The following is a 19017-nucleotide window of genomic DNA, read 5'->3' as shown; positions in this document are numbered from 1 at the left end:
AAAATTAAATAACTTCTGATTAAAAAGTAGTCGTAAAATATTTTATTTTTTTATCACAAAAATTGTGAGTTAATTGAGAGAAGTATCAAAATGAAGTCGTTTAGCCATTGGTGCAAATTTGTCACTTAAGTTACGTTTACTTGAAGCTCTGGTATACATATCTGGATCAAATGTCGATGAATTTTGAGGTCGTGGCAAATGTTCGCTTAGAGTCGGAGTGGGATTGTTGCTAAAGTATGCCATTTGTAAAGCCTGAGTACAGGTGCAGCGTTTCAATGGATTCAATGTTAACATTGATGATAACACTTCAATTAAGTCGTCTTTGACTGCCGTAAATATTTCCCGAAGTGGTGTTCCCGGTTGATACTTGAATGTTATATAGTCGGGTAAACTTTCAACACCAGGCCAAGTCGTTTCAGATGGTGTTCCCAAAGCCTGCATTATTTTACTCAATTGATCTAAATCAGACATTCCGGGTAGAAATGGAATCCTTAATAATAATTCAGCTAATATACAGCCAATAGCCCACATATCAACACCCGTTCCATACATTCGTGAACCAAACAAAAGTTCTGGTGCTCTATACCATCGAGTAACCACTTGATGAGTATATATTCTGTTAGGAGAACCAAATGCTTTGGCTAAACCAAAGTCACCAATTTTTAGGACACCATTTTCACCAATTAGTAAATTATTTGGCTTTAGATCCTAAAATACACAGAAAATTAATAAAAATAATATATCAATCAATGGTTTACCCGATGAAGAATCCAATTCATGTGCAGAAATTCCAATCCTTCTAATGTCATCAAAATATATGACTTTATGTGAGCCGGAGTTAACACTATATTAGTGTCTTTTATTACCACTTCGAGATCTGTATCCATAAAATCAAAAACTAACGATACATTAGAGCGATGACCGAACACATCCACCAACTAATGCAAACAAACATCAATTAATCATTTAAGACATAAGTGTTTTAATTAAACAATTAAACAACAAGACTTACACCGATCACATTTGGATGATTCAACTCTTGTAAAAGTTTTATTTCTCTTAAAGCCGTTCGGTTGATGCCATCCTTGGCCTCCGCTCTTGTGCCGAGTTTTATCTGAAGTCATATTTTTAATAATAATAATAATAAATATCTTCAACATATCTTAAAATCCTAATACCTTTTTGACGGCCACAATATCACCGGTTTCCGTGTCTTTTGCTTTGTAAACGGTGGCAAACTGTCACCGAAGACAACAAAAACAATAATATATAATATTAATAATAATATTAATATTCAAACCAAGACCTACCTGTCCCTCACCCAAGAACTCAATCTTTTCGTATCGTTTTTGTTTTTTATTATCATTTGTTGAATACATCATTCAATTTAATTATAATAACTGTTAATTCAATGACAATAACAGTAAAACAATCAAAACATATGATAACAATAGTCAAAGTCTTTTTAAAATCAGTTATCAGTAAATATAAATCATATGATAATCACATGATATGATTGTCATTAATGAGTAATCAATTGATTTAATTAATCGTCAAAACAATAGAACTTAATATTCAATTCAAATGGTGTGTCAAATGTGTGTATAAATTGAGATTAAATTTACGTTAAATAATACATTCATTCATTCAATACAATGTATTAATACATTCATATGATATAACGTAATCATTGAATGACTCTCTCATTGAATACAATGTCTATAACTGTATTAATGTTATGATATTATGAGTTGTTTTTGTAAACATCGAGTGATTTGTTTATTGAAATGGTTTATCAAATGTCACAACAATTGATGAGTGATTTGTATTTGACTGTAATTTATAAGATATAGTGACCATTGAGTGCATGAAGAGGAAGATATGGTATGAATGAATTGTACCACAAATGGTTGAAATGACAAATTGATGTCTTAATTGATGTGATAATGTGATTGATGACTGACTGGTTGGTCCACCAATTGGTTGTGATGTATATAGACATCGGTGTGACAGATGTTGTGATATTATGGCGAATGAATTCAATAAATTCAATATAAATACCACCGATGAAGATATCATTAATGACGAGTTGATTGACAAACTCTTCCCAAAATGTCGGCCCAAGAATAAGACAACCAATGAGTTTAATGATATCAACAAAAACTATAGTCTAAGAGATAAACATATTTTGATTGATTTGGATGTTATCAATGATAATACCATGAATGACAACAAAGATAAAGCTCGTGACAGGGATTGCGTTCAGCAAACAGACAATTACATCAAAAGCAATTTGACAAACATTGGCTTCAAATTGGATCAACTATTGTTATCTCCTGAAGAAGAATACAAACCAATGAATTATAACTTTTGTAGCAAACCATCCATTGGTAGCAATGAAGATATTGATAGCGACAGACAGTCTAATAATGGTAATGACGTTACTCTAAGAGAGAGTCGCATTGAGATCGCCGGCGGAAGAGAGATATTCAGCGCATCGAAGAATAAATTTAGTAAAAGAAAACATTTATCTCATCATAACATTCATAATGAAGACAAAGCTGTTTCTAATGCGACAAAATCTAAGAGGAATAATACGACACAAACTGTTGTCAATAACGACATATCAGTTGAATCTAATTCAACCATTAACTCAATGACCACTAACTCATCAATTAATCAATTACTTCAATCACCAATCAGTGATCTATTGACTGACTTAAGTAAAGGTATTGAACACAAACACACACTTACTTCAGGTATTGTAGTCTATGAAGACGTGATTTCAAATACAGAGTCAGAGATTATTTATGATGACATCGAAGATTTAGATAAAAAAGATATTCATTTATCGGTTAAACCGATAGAGACTAATAGCAAAAACTCTGATAACAGTGTCAAAGAAATAGATGTCAATTGTGATCCTATAGTAAAATGCAATGAATTGGAGATTGAAGAAGAAGTTGTCGAAAACAATTGTAATGAAAGTGATTGCAGTAAAGACAGCATTTCTTTTGGAGACCGTATATCAATCGATGATGAAAATAAAGAGATCGCTCGAGTGATCGGAAATGTTCCAATTGCTCAATATGAAGGATCTCCCAGAAGATATGGACCTAAACCACCCGGTTATCCTCAAAGAGTTATTAATAATGATGAGCTTTCGGTAGGTTTAGCCAATTCTAGTAATGAATCCAACAAAGGATTAGTCGACATATCATGTGATGAATTGGTAAAATCAATACTTAGTATTCCCACGCAATACGAAGACTCGCCAACTAATAGCTGTACCAATGCATCCAACGGTTCAAAGTCACAGTCATCTGGCATCCAAAGTGCAGCTGTTAGTGAATCTGATAGAAATGAAGTGCTCGTCGAATCTTCTGATACTAAAATGTATCCATTTTCAGACTTGGATTATAAATTGTATCGAATGGATAACAAAGTAGACAAAGTCGGCAACTTATATGTCGGCAAACGTTTAGCCACACAATCCTCTGCCGATTCGGAAGACGACACATCAGTAGCCGTCAGTCCTTCAAAAAGCCTTAATAATGATTCAAACCAATTGATAGCTCATGAAAATGAGTTAATTTTATTACATGAACGAGTCAGACAACATATACTTAATGAAATGGTTTCATCTGATCGGATATCAGTTGGAACCGGTGTCGACACTGAACCAGAAGTAGAACATAAATCTAAAGAAATGAATAGAAATTTTACTCTTTCACCTGATATTACTGATTGTGACAGCAATGAAATAGAAAGTGAACTTTCATTAGAAGGCAGTTTACTTTCAAACAAATTAGTAATGCCTGTACTCGAAGATGGTCTCTCCAGTGGTGTGCCATCCAGTGATAATGAGTTGGATGACGATAATGAGTCTCCGACACATATTTCCAATTCAAAGAAACAAATGTGTGAACGACTGGAGAGGGAATTAGTCGCTAAACTTAATGCTAAACTTAAGCGAAATGATGGCATTCAAGAGCACCAAATTGCTTATAATAGTCATCACTCGCACAATAAAAGTGTCACAACTCATAATCATTACGATAATTACCGTAAGTTTTACAATCTATTAATCTTTTTATTAAATACAGTAAACAGATTTTAAGTTCATTGATTTAAATATTAGGAAATGATACAAATGATACACAAAATTATTGTCACGAAAATAAATCAAATATCGATGAAGTAAGAGATAAGCAGATTAGTAGTGATCATAATAAAGATTGTAATAATATAAATGATGGCAACGGTTGCCAACAAAATGAATCATATGATTCAATTTGGGTGCCCAGGTATATGAATAGGACATCTAATTAATTTTAATCAAATTATAATTAATACAATTAATTAAATGTAGAACTAATGAGACAAATGTCAATAAGTCAGTCAATGCCAATACCGATGACTCAACTAATTGTGAACAACAAAATGTTTCGCGACATCACCATCACGACGAAGGTTACCATTTAATAAATTCATTTATTTATTTATTTCATACTAATTATTAAATTAATTATAAAATTATAAATACTTAATATACTGTATTATTATAATAAAGACTGTGATACGGATCAAGAAACTGACCGATTATTAGGCGCCCAACGGTGTGATGACCGCGGCTTCTTTGACCATAAAGTAAGCCATTTAAACACATTTTCCTTTTTTAGATTATAATATATTTTTAAACATTGAATTATATAAATGATTATAATTATTGTGATAAAAATTATGGATAAAGCGTTTGAAATGGTTTGAAAAGCTCTGGAAAATTGCATTTAATTAACTTTTGCGCAGATGTTTAATACAATGCAATGCTTAAAATTGATACAAAGTAATCGTATATTTATTAAAATATTTTATTTACAGTTAATTTATGACTCTATTTGTGTGTTTGTATTACTGTATATAAGATATGTTTTTATAATTTATTGCTTTTGTGTTAATTCCTATCGATTGAGATGTTATAAACGTTTAATATATTGGATTTGATTATTAAACGAAAAGAAAGTGAATTTTTGTTAACTGAAAATACATTTGAATTAATGCCTGATTTCAGGAACGACTTAACTTTAGATTCACTTCTATGTCATCACTGTTTAAGTTAAATCCCCGAAACAATGACTACATTAGAATTGAGAACTGTTGTGATGAACAGGTATATTGATTATACAATTATATGATTATCACTAATAATTTCATTCATTTGAAATCACGCAATGCTTTTCAGTGCTTTATTATTCACGACTAATCACTATTTATTTGACGATCAAAACAACTAAATATTAACTAAATTGAACTATAATTGTATTATTTGCTGATATAATGTTTTTTACTTATTTTTTACATTTTACCATTTGATATAAACACTTGTATAACAATATATTGTATATAAAATATAATACAGTATTAAATAATGACTAAATGTGTTATGATGTCTGTTTGCAAGTTTGCTAATATGATATATTATTTGATATAATTTACTGTATTGTATATAATGATACTATATTTTTAACAATGCTTTTCATAATTGATTTAATTATATATTTATAATGCTTACACATTGTATATACTATATATATATATAACATTGTTTTTCATAGATCATATGCTTATTTAATTTTATATAATATAACATAATAATTTTTTATACTAATAATTTTAATATACTTTATATTTATGTTATGAAAAATTGATATTAAATTATATACTTTACTTTATATGTATATATTACTTATTTACAGAGCAATCCAAATAAAAGATCAAATGCCACACGTGAAGGTATGAATCAATATTTATTAATACATTTATAATATATAGTTATTAAACAAATTTATCTTAATTTTCAAAACTATCATATATTCTATGATGATATTATAATACGTGAGTAAACTATATATTTTTTCAAAAAAAATTTTGCGAAGATTTCTAATTGTTTAATATATATATTGAAATTATAGCCTTTAATTATGACCCGACAGTCTTGATTGAAGGCGTCCTATTTCGTGCCCGATATTTGGGATCAACTCAATTAGTATGTGAGGGACAGCCAACTAAAGCCACTCGTATGATGCAGGCTGAGGAAGCCGTTTCTAGGATAAAGGTATACCTATTACTAATATTTATTTTTATCTTTAGTTAATAATTTTATAAACTACAGTATTATAACTTGCATTAATATTTAGTGATAATATTGATAATATCTATTTATTTTGTTAATTATCTGATAACAAAATTTTCTATCACTACTTATTTTCTTATCTTTAAATGCTAACCATAAAGACTTTGGTAAGTTTTTCATTTGCTTTTCAATTATTATTTCAATTAATGTATTATTTATGAATAATATTTTTATTAAATGATTTCTAATGTATTGACTAATTTAAGGCACCGGATGGCGAAACTCAACCGAGCACTGATGTCGACCTATTTATCTCTACTGAAAAGATAATGGTTCTCAATACTGATCTTAAGGTGATTTATTAATATTTTATAAATTAATATTTATATTAAAATTTTATTGTTCGTTATTAAAAAGGAAATAATGATGGATCACTCGTTACGCACTATATCATACATTGCAGACATCGGTGACCTATTAGTTTTGATGGCTAGACGAAGAATATTGAATCCAATGGACGAGTCGAATGAATCGGGAATTAAAAGAATACCCAAAATGATATGTCATATATTTGAGTCAGAAGAGGCCCAATTTATTGCACAATCTATTGGACAGGCATTTCAAGTGGCATATATGGAGTTCCTCAAAGCTAATGGCATTGAAGACAGCAGTTTTGTTAAAGAAATGGATTATCAAGAAGTTCTTAATTCACAGCAGATATTTGGCAATGAATTAGAAATGTTTGCCAAAAAGGAAAAACAAAAAGAAGTATTTATTAATTAAATTAAACACATTTAAAATTATTACTAAATATACAATAATTTAGGTAAAGTTAGTTATTATATTATTATTATTATTATTATTTAGGTTATTGTTCCCAAACAAAAGGGTGAAATATTGGGAATGGTTATTGTAGAGTCTGGATGGGGTTCAATGTTGCCTACAGTAGTCATTGCTAATATGGCACAACACGGACCAAGTGCTCGTTGCGGCCAACTTAACATCGGTGACCAAATTATAGCAATTAATGGAGTTAGTCTAGTAGGCCTTCCTCTATCGACATGTCAAAATTATATTAAAGTAATTTTTTAAATATTTATTTCTTTAAAAACTTTGTTTTTTAAAAAAATTATTTTTTAAAGAATACAAAAAACCAAACTGTAGTCAAGTTTACAGTAGTTCCCTGTCCTCCAGTGGTTGAGGTTAAGATTAAACGGCCGGACACTAAGTATCAATTGGGATTCAGTGTTCAAAATGGAGTGGTTAGTTTATTTTTAACATTTTTAAAAAGTAAAGCATAATTTTTTAATGTTATTTTATTTTTATAGATTTGCAGTTTATTACGGGGAGGTATTGCTGAAAGAGGAGGTGTTAGAGTCGGACACAGAATCATTGAAATCAATGGACAAAGTGTAAGATTTGTATAATTAATATATTGTTTTATACAACCATTTTATAATTTTGCTAAATGTTGTGACAGGTTGTAGCAGTTCCTCACGATCGTATCGTTAATTTATTAGCCACTTCTGTGGGAGAGGTAGATATTGTAGTTATATATTAGTAATTTTTAATATTAATTATGTGATTATAAAATGATTTTACAGATACTTATGAAAACTATGCCAACTTCAATGTTTAGACTATTAACAGGACAGGAAATGCCTACTTATATGTGATTTTGATTTTAGTTTTGATATCAACGATTGGTTTCGTTGTTTATCTTCATATGACTTATTTCGCATTAATCTTGATATACATTAAGACCTAAACAGTTGTGCCTTTATATGGTATATATCTGCATAATTGAGTGCATTGTGTAGACAATTGTTTCTTTTAATGGCTTTTATTATATTCATCATTAAATACAAACTAATAATTGATAATTGTATTCATCGTGTATTCAGTTAATTTATAGATGATTTTTTTTTAAACATCACTAATTGTGAATTAGATTTGTAATTGAAATTAATTCAAAGCCATTGATGAATGTATTTGATATTTGATAGAATATATGAACATTTTTATCATAAAATTTTAGTCAACATGTCATTTGATTTTTTTAAAATATGGCATAAAATGTGATTATTTAAGTGTTGTTTGCAAACCAAAGATCTTAATAAATTTCTCACTAAATATTACTTAAATTTTATATTAAATAAATATATGTTTAAATATAAATGTATACTTAAGCAATTGGTTTAGTTTATAAGACATACGAGTCGTAACCCAGGATGTTGGCCTCCAATGTAATTATGATGTGATTGTCAATAGGGAGGAGCAGTTAATTTGAAGCAATTGGTACTACAGTACTATAGCATTAATATTGTAACATCAATTGTCAATAGATGGTCAAACTACACATTTAAATAATTGCCAATTTTTTTATTTATCTAACAATTTGAACACTAATTTATATGAGTTAATAATATTAAATACCATACATGTATGTGTTAAATACCAAATAACTCAAATCCCTAATTCCATTAATAATAATAATTACATTTAATGTGCAATTTTATTGTCTCATTTGTCAGTGCTTTGGTATAAGTATATAAAGTAACCCTAAATCTAATCAAATATATATATATATATATAAATGTTTATTTATTAACGTTATATTCATTTTTAAAATATATTATTTCTTGTAATTTTTATATTTAGTCAATAAATTGAATAAAATATAAACTAATAAATTTGATTTTTGTTGATAATTTCTTATTATTATATATTATTGTATTATTAAATATTAATACAAAGTATATATTAATATTTGATAATAAATTCAAATTGTTAATTATATAATAAAAAGATGAAACAATAAAACAATTTGAAAGATAAGTGTAAAGATGTGTAAATTGATTTTTCTAAAAATTTGTTTAAAATAACACTGGTCATTTTTATCGATGTGGCATTAATATCATTAATCTCTAATCCGATATTTAATTCATATAATTATTTATTAAATGCCAAATTGAAAATTGATTTTAAATATTTGTGATTTTGAGTATTATTTTAAATTAAAATAAATTAGTAAATATCAATATTTATTATTTATTTTAAATCAAGACTTAGAGAGGTTCTGATTAATTTAATTTAATAAATTATATTTGCAATAAAGTAAGAAAACAATTAAATTATAAATAATGTTTTAATGAGCAAAAATGATAACAGAGTTAACAATATTGTGAACAATGCTTTTAGGGTCTCATTTGGGCGATTCAGTTAAGAAACAATTGAATTGATGTCAAATTGCATTGAATTGTTGACATAAAACAGTTTATATATATATATACAATAGGAGGACTGAATCACTCAATCAATCAATTATAACAATATATTTACGTTTGATTTGAAATGCATTTAGTTTTGTTAAGTTATTTAAGTTACGATTTGATTTGATGTTTTGTGTCAATGCGTTTATGAGAAGGGTATGTGTAAATTTATATATATATATATATATATGTGTGTGTGTGTGAGAGAGAGAGAGAGAGAGAGAGAGAGAGAGAGAGAGAGAGAGGAGTGAGAGAAGGAAATATAGGGAAAGACCTACGATTAGGATGAAGTGAATCGTGCTTTTGGTGTTAGAGTTGTTAAATGAGTGTTGAATGCGTTGACTATAGTGTAGTGTTATTATCAAGTGATCAGATAATCACGTTTTCGTTTAATTCAATTGATTAGAGAGTGACGAGAGTTATATATAATAAAAGTTTATGTTGTGTTTGCCATTGCCTTTGAATACCTTTAATTGATTGAAAGCATAACACAAAACAGTGACTTCAACTCAATTGTCATTTTAATATATAGTATATAACACAATACATAACACATAACTCATACATTGATTTTGAAGAAAAGCTGCAAAAGTATTCACTTTTTGTTTCTTTAGATGCTTTGGTTGCTACGGATGTGACCATTATTTATGAGTTTGTATTTGCTGTGAATGTATGTCACATATTGTCAACCAAGTCATGCCTTGAGAGACAAATTGGTCTCTTTTGACACTCAACTATGACGCTGACGATGATTAAAGAGAAGACCTATCAGTTGGAAGCACTTCATCCCACTGACAATCCCTGAGCCTAAAGCCAATACCAATCCATAACATACTTGACTCTATGGCCAGCAATTCATTTAAAGCTCTGTTTTAATGTTTCCTATTTTGCTATCAAATGGTCTCTATTTAGTCATAAAACTTCTCTCCAAATGAAATCAATTGAATTTATAATAATCGGCCAAAAGTTTAGATTTAAAACATTTTGATTGAAAGCATTTGTATTTAATGCACGACTCTTTGCATATATAGTATAGAGATATTGCATTCAATGAAGGCATAAGAAGGCAATCCCTGTAATACTTTAATGCATTGAACGACAGTTTATGCCTTTATAGACGTTTTCAATGCAAATGTGACTCTCTGTCAGACTCTCATCCATTTCAAGTCATTTCATGTAATTTCAGTGATGACTCTTTGATAGTATGTTTGTCTCATATGATCATAGCTTGCGTTTTGACACCAGTTTGAGACTCAGGTGTTGTTTTGCAGCAAAAATCCTTTTGGATTTAAGGCCCGATTACTAGTCATAAAGTATAGTCATATATAGCACAATACCAGACCTGAACCCAAATGCTATACAAATGCAACACTCATTTTATCCCCAAATTTATACAGTACTACATGTATGACTGATACACAACTACACCAACACTTGTCTATTATTGTATTATCATATACTTTACATACAAATGGCAACATCAGTGACACAGACAACACATACGGAGCAGAGAGAGAGAGAAAGAGAGAGAGAGAGAGAGAGAGAGAGAGAGAGAGAGAGAAGCATCAGCTATGAGAGCGAATGTCGATTTAAGTGTCAAATTCAGAAAATTTCAAAATACAAGTCTTACTGTGTATTATATTCAACAAATCATATCCAATGATATCTCACAGCATGTATTCACAGTTAGTTCATATTTGTATCACTAATCTTATTGTTATTTTGTTTCAATGTTGAAAATATTATTGTCATTTAAATTATCAAAAATTGTTTATATTAATATTTAAAAAATATGCGCATTTTGATTATATATTAATTTTCTCATATCAAATGTATACTATACAGTATATAATTAATGTAACAAGTTATTAAAAAATTGTTTTAAACATTTAAACTTTATTTTTTTAATCTTAAAATAGATTTAATTTTAATTTATATACATAAAAATTTATTTTTTAGTAAACTAATATAAAGTCTATTTTTGAGATATAAGATAAAAAAATATGCAAACAAGTTATTATATAGTATATTGAAATCAATTGATTTTGTGCTTAAATAAGTGAATGAATAGATTATTGAAAAGCATTGAAATGAAGTCAATTGTAATGAATGGTAAGCACAACAACTTATTTTGACTCTATATTTGATTTTTGTGATTCAACTTTATATTTGAATAAAAATAAAAATATTAAGAAAAATAAGTATAAATATAGGCTTTTGCTTACAGTAGTGCTCCGGTAGTGATGTTGGCTGTGTTTCTCCAAATTATAGTCACTATTGGATGAATTTATCGATTGACTCGAGAAGACGGAGTCATCCAAAGTCATGTCACCAAAAATACTAAACTAAAGCTCTCAAAGGCGGTCCATAAGGAGTGGCATTCATTGCATTATACCATTCATGTGATACACAATCACAACATTCCCACTCCAGGCCTAAGATTAGGACCATAACTGACTTTATATCTGATTTGATATAACTTTAGATAACATTGCATTCATTTTACAATTGTATTTAAATATATTTGTTGTGACCTTTAATATGGAAACTAATGGCAGAAAAATTCACAAAAATGAATCTTTTGAAGACAAACAAAGCGGTAATTATTTAAATATTTTAACTTATTTTTTATTTACATTAAACTATAATGTATTTTAATTAAAATATATATGTATGTGTAAGTTATAAAATTATTTTAGCTAGTTTTTATATTTAAATATTTAACTGTTAGTTATTTATACAATCAAGTTAAAATGTATTTTTTATTTTATAGATGTTAAAAATAGTGAAATTATATTGAGAATATATATTTATATTAAATAAATTTTTAAAATAAATATATAACAAATGATTTAATTAACTTATTAAATAAATTTGCATAAAATAATTTATTATATTAACTTTTAATTTTTACAGTAGTTATTCAATGTATATATTTTTATTAGTAATTTACTAATAAAAATTTTCATTAACTTAATAAAATATAAATCTTTAAAAATATATAACTAAATTTGTTACTAGTGATCTAATTGTAAATAAAATAATACACTTAAAAATATTAGTTATTTAAATCTAATCTTTATAAATCAATTTAAATTATACACAATTGTTATCTAAAAGACTATTTGCTTAAACTATTATAAATAAAACATTTTGATAATTTCAACTTTTAATAAAAACATTACATTAAAAACTTTTAATAAGCGTAATGTAGAGTATTTTATACAAAACAATATAATCAGTGTTTGCAAATGTGACTCAATTACGATAATTTTTAAGCTTAAATCCGACTTTTAGATTAGTTTTGGGTTTAAATGCTTTTATGATATTTATTCACATCACGGCTTAATTCAAACATTAGATAATCGGTGATTATCATTGATATATCAATATCAATATCAGGTGCCAATAGTAGCAATTCATTTATTGTTTGCATCATTTGATTGTCGAGTTTCTGGGGTTTGTTGGATCGCAAACCACTAATGTTTGAATAGATTTTTGCATTTCATTTGATAGAGTAGAGTAGAGAACTGGTAGTTATAATAATGCTGTGTATTATAGGTCTAAATGTTAGTCTATAGAAATCAATTAAAGTGATGCGTTTTGGTGTAATCGGCTTAAAAGAGTCCATCACAGCATCGGTAGCATCACTAGCTGTGTCACAATCTCACAAATCGCACAATCAATATAAAAGATATATATATATATATATATATATATATGTATATATGCATACTATAATAGTTGGTATATATATAGCTATAACTATGGCACAGACATATCAGGCATAAAGAAGGCATGTATTAGATTTGATATAAAGTCGGAATGACTGCTATCTAATCCTCTTTCAATTTGTCTGTTGGGTTATAGTTATATAGTTATAGCCCATAAAAGACACACATCTTTGCTATTATGATAAAACACATTCAGTCTAACGATTCAATGCTTAGTTCATAGTATTATATCTATGGAGAGATGACTCGCATCAATGGATTACTTAAATTGCTATACATTAGACACAAAACACTATATAACACATACACTAACTGACTGAACGAATCTATAGTTAGTATCAATGAATTTATACAATATTTGTGACAATTTCTTATATAATACTTATGATTTAGACTCTCAATCGTGTAGTGATGGCAGCGATTCAGAATCTAGACCTGACTTTAAGCCGGAAAAAGCAATTTCTCCTCAAAGTCCATCTCAAACTGATTTACTCAATCGTATCGATGGACTGCCTATCAAACGACAAAATATTTTTGATACGAATATCTCTTTTACATTAAATGGTTGTTCATCAGCACCTTTCCCATCACTGGCCAATTCTCCTCTATTTCTGAGCCCAAACCTATTTAAACCAATTATAACAAACACCATAACTCAAGGCCGACCACTAAATCTATCGGTAACTAATTCTTCCCACGAATCGGTTTCATATACTTCACAAATCACACCAAACCATTGTTCATCGATTTCAAACCAATCAAATTCAAATAATTTGATTCAAAACAATCAAATTATAAAAAACTCTATTAAAAGACCATCTCCTGGACTCATGTGTGTTGTTTGTGGTGACACATCCAGTGGCAAACATTATGGTATACTCGCCTGCAATGGTTGCAGTGGTTTCTTCAAGAGAAGTGTTCGCAGAAAACTTATCTATAGGTTGTTGTTATTAATAAAATATAATATATTATTCATAAAATTATTTATAAGATTTTCAATAATTTAAATATCATATATATATATATATACTGTATATAATTAAAAATATATTCAAATTTATTTACTAAAATAGATGTCAAGCGGGCACTGGTGGCTGTGTTATAGACAAACAGCATAGAAATCAGTGTCAATCGTGTAGACTTAAAAAATGCTTAACAATGGTATGTCTTATTAATTTTAATATATACATATACCTGTAATCTGTATTATATTATATGTATATACTGTATATGACAAATAAACATTTCAACAAAATATTTTTATTTAAAAATTTTTATACAATGCTTACAATTAAGGGTATGAATAAAGACGGTGAGAATTTTAAATTAAATTAAATCTTGCAATTTAAACAATCAATTGCTTATTAATATATTTTTTAAAATTATTATTTTACACAAATAGCTGTTCAAAATGAACGACAACCCCGTAATACAGGTATTAATTAATTAATTATTTCAAACACGTTTTATAATATTTTTATTAAGCTTACAAATTAGTGTTATATAAATATAAATTACAGTATTATATATTTAGTAATAATAAATATTTAATTTTTATTGCAAACTCTTTAAATAAGAGTAAATATGTTGATAAAAATGATTTGTTTAAATTGAATTATATTTATAAATATTTTAATATACTACTGAATTAGTACTAATAGTAAAATTTTTAAATGATTAACTTAATATTAATTATCTTTTATTAATGATAATGTCAATTTTACCAATTATAGAGATAAAATTGATATATTATATCATAAAAAATCTTTCATAGAGTCATAGATAGAAAATACAATTATCTCACATTTGAATCTCGCATAAAAATACTGATTGATAGTAAAATCAATAATTTGAGACATTTATACTTTTAGTAATAGTTTGAATTTTACAAAGAAATCATTAAATTATTAGTTAATATTTCGAAACAAATTGTGAATACTAATACAAAATGTATACATTACTTAATTTTAATATTATAAATTTAATATAAAGTAAAAGTGAGTGAGTATTACTGTATGAATAATATATTAATTGATTAGTTAGTTATCATTATTGCAAAAAATCTTTTTTTTTTTTTAAATTGCTACAATTTTTCTTTAGTTTATGAATTATTTTACTATAACTAAACTAAATTATAATTTAATGAAAATAAAATTTTAATTATAGAAAATGTTTTTTAAGTTAAAATAGTAAATTAATGGTTAATATTTTAATTTAACTAAATTATTAATTAATGTTTTATTATTTAAACAGTAACCTTATTTAGTTAAAATAACTAATAATAAATATTTTAATTTAATAAAATAAAATAAGTAATTAAATTTTTAATATACATTCATTATATATAAACTTTAGCTATAATTTATAACTTAAAAAAGTTAATATAATTAATGAACTGATAAATCAATGTTAAGCTACTATAAGACCTGAGAGTCTGCTCAACGATAGTGAAAGCGAACGTTTGTTAAGAGATGGAGTGGCAGCCACTGTGGCCGCTGTTTTCGCCTCCGGCACCGGTATGTCAGCACTTGTATCTTATTTATAACTAAATAATAAATTATATAAAAAATAAAAATTATATATTGTATTTTGCAATTTAACGATTATATATAATTTATTTATTTTATTTTAAACAGTAAAAATCACTTCAATAAGCTATTAGAAATAAACTAAACTAACTAAAAAAGTCAATTAATTTAATTTTAATTTAAATTTAAGAATTGTTTTATTTTTTAATAAGGAATGGGAGTTCGGTCTCTTCCCAACAATCGGTGTCATAATATTGGATTTACCGCACAAAATAAGTTAGCATCTGATGTAAGAAATACTATAAATAAAAATGATGATAACATAGACGACAATAATAAAGGTATTGAATTTATTTTAAATAAAGTAAAATTAATTAATTAAAATATTAAAACTAATTTTATTTTTAATAATTTTTATTTAATTTCAATTTAATCTTTAATTAATGTGAATATATAAATATTTAACAGTCGAATAACACATAAATATAGAGTTATATTATATTATGAAACATATCGTCAGTCTATGCCTTATATMTATAAGAGTTGATTCATAAATAAATGATTAACTTTTTGAAGCAATAAAGTAAAAATATTTTATAATTTAAATAACAAAAATATTTTTAAACTAACGTAAAATATCGTTTATTTTAAAATTTGTGTCATATTTAGTAAAATAGTATTAATAAAGATTTTATATATTTAATAATAGTAATGAAATAATAATGTAAAATGTATTAACTAGAAAGAGCCCGGGTCAATTCACATTTTGATTACAACAATAGTGGCAATTATTATGTGAACCTCAATCCCGTCGGTTCACTATCGGCTTTGAGCTACACATCGGGTGCTGACCAGGCATTCAATGCTATGGTTCAGTGCCATTCAGAATCCATTTACGAGACATCGGCGCGACTATTATTTATGGCCGTCAAATGGGCCAAAAATCTGCCCTCTTTTGCCAATTTAACATTTAGAGATCAGGTAAACATTGAATTATTTAAATCATTTTACTATAACTAATTTTTCTTGATTTAAGATTATTTTATTGGAGGAGTCGTGGGCTGAGATATTTTTGTTGAGTGCCATTCAATGGTGTTTACCTTTAGATAAGAATCCCTTGTTTTCTGTGGCCAACATTCCCGATGGCGCCAATCATTCCTCTGATATCAGAGTATTAAACGATTCATTGAATAGATACCGAGGAACTGCTGTAGATGCGGCTGAATTCGCCTGTTTGAAGGCATTGGCTCTTTTTAAACCAGGTCTCGTATTTTATCAATTATTTATATATTATACTAATTAGTAATTTTCAAATAATTACTTTATATATTATTTTTTAAATTTAGAGGCCAGAGGTCTAAAAGATGTATCGCGTATTGAGCACATGCAGGACCAGGGTCAGATCATGCTATTACAACACATCAAAACACATCACCCAACCAACCCTACCAGGTATTCATCTTTTATTATATCTTATATATTTAAATTTCAGTATTAATAATGCAATTAATTATGATTAAAATCTAATAGATTCGGGAAATTATTGTTATCATTGTTGTCGTTGCGAATCATTTCTGCCGATAGAATAGCAGACATTTATTTCCAAAGGACTATAGGAAGTAATGCTATTTTGTTTTATCTTATAATTTGGTCTAAATTATCATCAATTTTGTTGTTATTTTTAGGCACTCCTATGGAGAAGTTGTTATGTGATATGTTTAAGTGTTGATCATTTTTCAAGTCTTTCAAATGATAATATATTACAATATAATTTAATACTTAATTTAGTTGTAATTTTCATTGTAAGCCATTCTGTAATTTCAAGTTTATAAAACCACAAATAATTTTTTAAAAATATATTTAAATTATATACTAAATGCTTCTAAATATAGTAATCATAACAAAAACAAGATTTTTAAAACTTTTTAAAAATTTTTTTTATAAAAATCAAATTACATTTAGAACGATATACAAAAATTAATTATAAAATTTTGACAAGTTATTAAACTTGATAAATAATTGTTGTAACTAAATTCAGTAAAATAATTATGTTAATTTATTTATATAAACTATAACAAATTATTATATTAACTTATTTAATAGTTTTATTTAAAAAATCTGTAAATTGTAATAAATTTGTCTAATTAATTATATTTTTTATTTAGTAATGATAAAAATATCTAAATATTGTTATCAAAAAATAAATATATAGTTAATAATTTTTAGGAAAATATACAAAATTATTAAATTATAACATACTTACACATATATGAAATATCCAATGATAAATTTCTTGAGTGTATATATTTGCATTATTTTAGCATCAAATAAATGTTAAACACCTACCAGTTTATCAACAGTTGTGTATATTATAATATAATGAGTTAAATATATTTGATGTCAACGTTGTGGCCAAAAGTGTAAGTGTCAGAAAAAACATTTAGCGATCATTATTAACATTATTGACCTAAAGCTAAAAATAAACCAATATTTTTCTCACTATTCATTAAATCAAGTAAAAGCTTAAAGCAATCAATCAATACTTGAAATTATAAACTAAATTATATTTTGCTATCATTCATATTTGTACTATTTGACAAACTAATATTTATAATCCATTTTTAAATAATTCAAATTTAATTTAACATCAATTGGGTAAATAGTTATAATTTGATAACTTATTTAATTTGATTAAATCAATTGGATTCTGTGTCCCATTTGAATATTAATAGTAATAGAGAACTATTAATATTATTACATAAAACTAATTGTAATTTCTATGAAATCACTGCAATTACATTGTATTGCAGTGAAGTGTTTTTTAAGTAACTATACAATGCTTACAGTTTATCATACAAATCATTTTCACACAATTTTAATCTCATTTCAAAAATAATATTCAAAATAATTTTATTTTATTGAATACATGATTGATATTTATTAATAAAGAAAAAATTAAAACAATACAAAATATGAGTTTAATATTATTTGCAAAACTCGTGACTTTGTTTTATTACGTCAGACACTGTATATCATAATGTTATAAAAGATAATGACGTCTACACTATGTGTTCACTCACTGAAAATAAAGTGTAATTAAGCGCTGAATTAGATCTTATATAGGAATCATTATATATAAATAAAAAGAGATAACATATAATTAAAATAAGAAATATTTTTTCTATAAGAAATTTATATAAAAAAATAAATTTCAGATAATATATATTTATATAATCAAACAGAAAAATTAACAAATCTATATATATTATCAAATTATATCCACTTATGTAACAAAACATTTGTTTATAAAAATATGATTATATATCCTGTATAAACTAGATATGATCTCT

General features: G+C 26.5%; 3 protein-coding genes across 3 annotated transcripts; 2 read left to right on the top strand and 1 right to left on the bottom strand.

Moving 5' to 3' along the window:
* Positions 1-29: 29 nt before the first annotated feature.
* LOC128958587 (cyclin-dependent kinase 7-like) lies at positions 30-1677 on the bottom strand. The gene is made up of 5 exons (XM_054304468.1): positions 1311-1677; positions 1179-1238; positions 1013-1114; positions 759-938; positions 30-708 (listed from the first exon to the last, which is right to left on the bottom strand). Exons 1-5 carry the CDS (start codon positions 1380-1382, stop codon positions 70-72), a joined length of 1053 nt encoding a protein of 350 aa, XP_054160443.1. The 5' UTR covers positions 1383-1677; the 3' UTR covers positions 30-69.
* A 37-nt stretch (positions 1678-1714) lies between these two features.
* On the top strand, positions 1715-8024 carry LOC128958589 (uncharacterized). Its single transcript, XM_054304470.1, has 14 exons — positions 1715-4067; positions 4142-4307; positions 4373-4473; positions 4574-4650; positions 5072-5170; positions 5757-5793; positions 5973-6115; positions 6400-6486; positions 6551-6901; positions 7001-7213; positions 7276-7395; positions 7462-7545; positions 7614-7670; positions 7738-8024. The coding sequence occupies exons 1-14, from the start codon at positions 2027-2029 to the stop codon at positions 7807-7809; spliced, it is 3648 nt and encodes a 1215-aa protein (XP_054160445.1). The 5' UTR covers positions 1715-2026; the 3' UTR covers positions 7810-8024.
* A 3922-nt stretch (positions 8025-11946) lies between these two features.
* LOC128957884 (photoreceptor-specific nuclear receptor-like) lies at positions 11947-17396 on the top strand. Its single transcript, XM_054303698.1, has 12 exons — positions 11947-12004; positions 13533-14079; positions 14213-14300; positions 14436-14451; positions 14542-14574; positions 15554-15655; positions 15880-16008; positions 16410-16648; positions 16704-16929; positions 17014-17119; positions 17198-17286; positions 17353-17396. The coding sequence occupies exons 1-12, from the start codon at positions 11947-11949 to the stop codon at positions 17394-17396; spliced, it is 1677 nt and encodes a 558-aa protein (XP_054159673.1).
* Positions 17397-19017: the final 1621 nt, after the last annotated feature.

The sequence above is a fragment of the Oppia nitens genome, unplaced genomic scaffold, assembly GCF_028296485.1.
Source record: "Oppia nitens isolate AA-2021 unplaced genomic scaffold, nextdenovo-longstitch-racon4-pilon3 scaffold3_pilon_pilon_pilon, whole genome shotgun sequence".
NCBI classification, from domain to species: Eukaryota; Metazoa; Arthropoda; class Arachnida; order Sarcoptiformes; family Oppiidae; genus Oppia; species Oppia nitens.
This window is presented reverse-complemented; position numbering and strand designations above follow the sequence as displayed.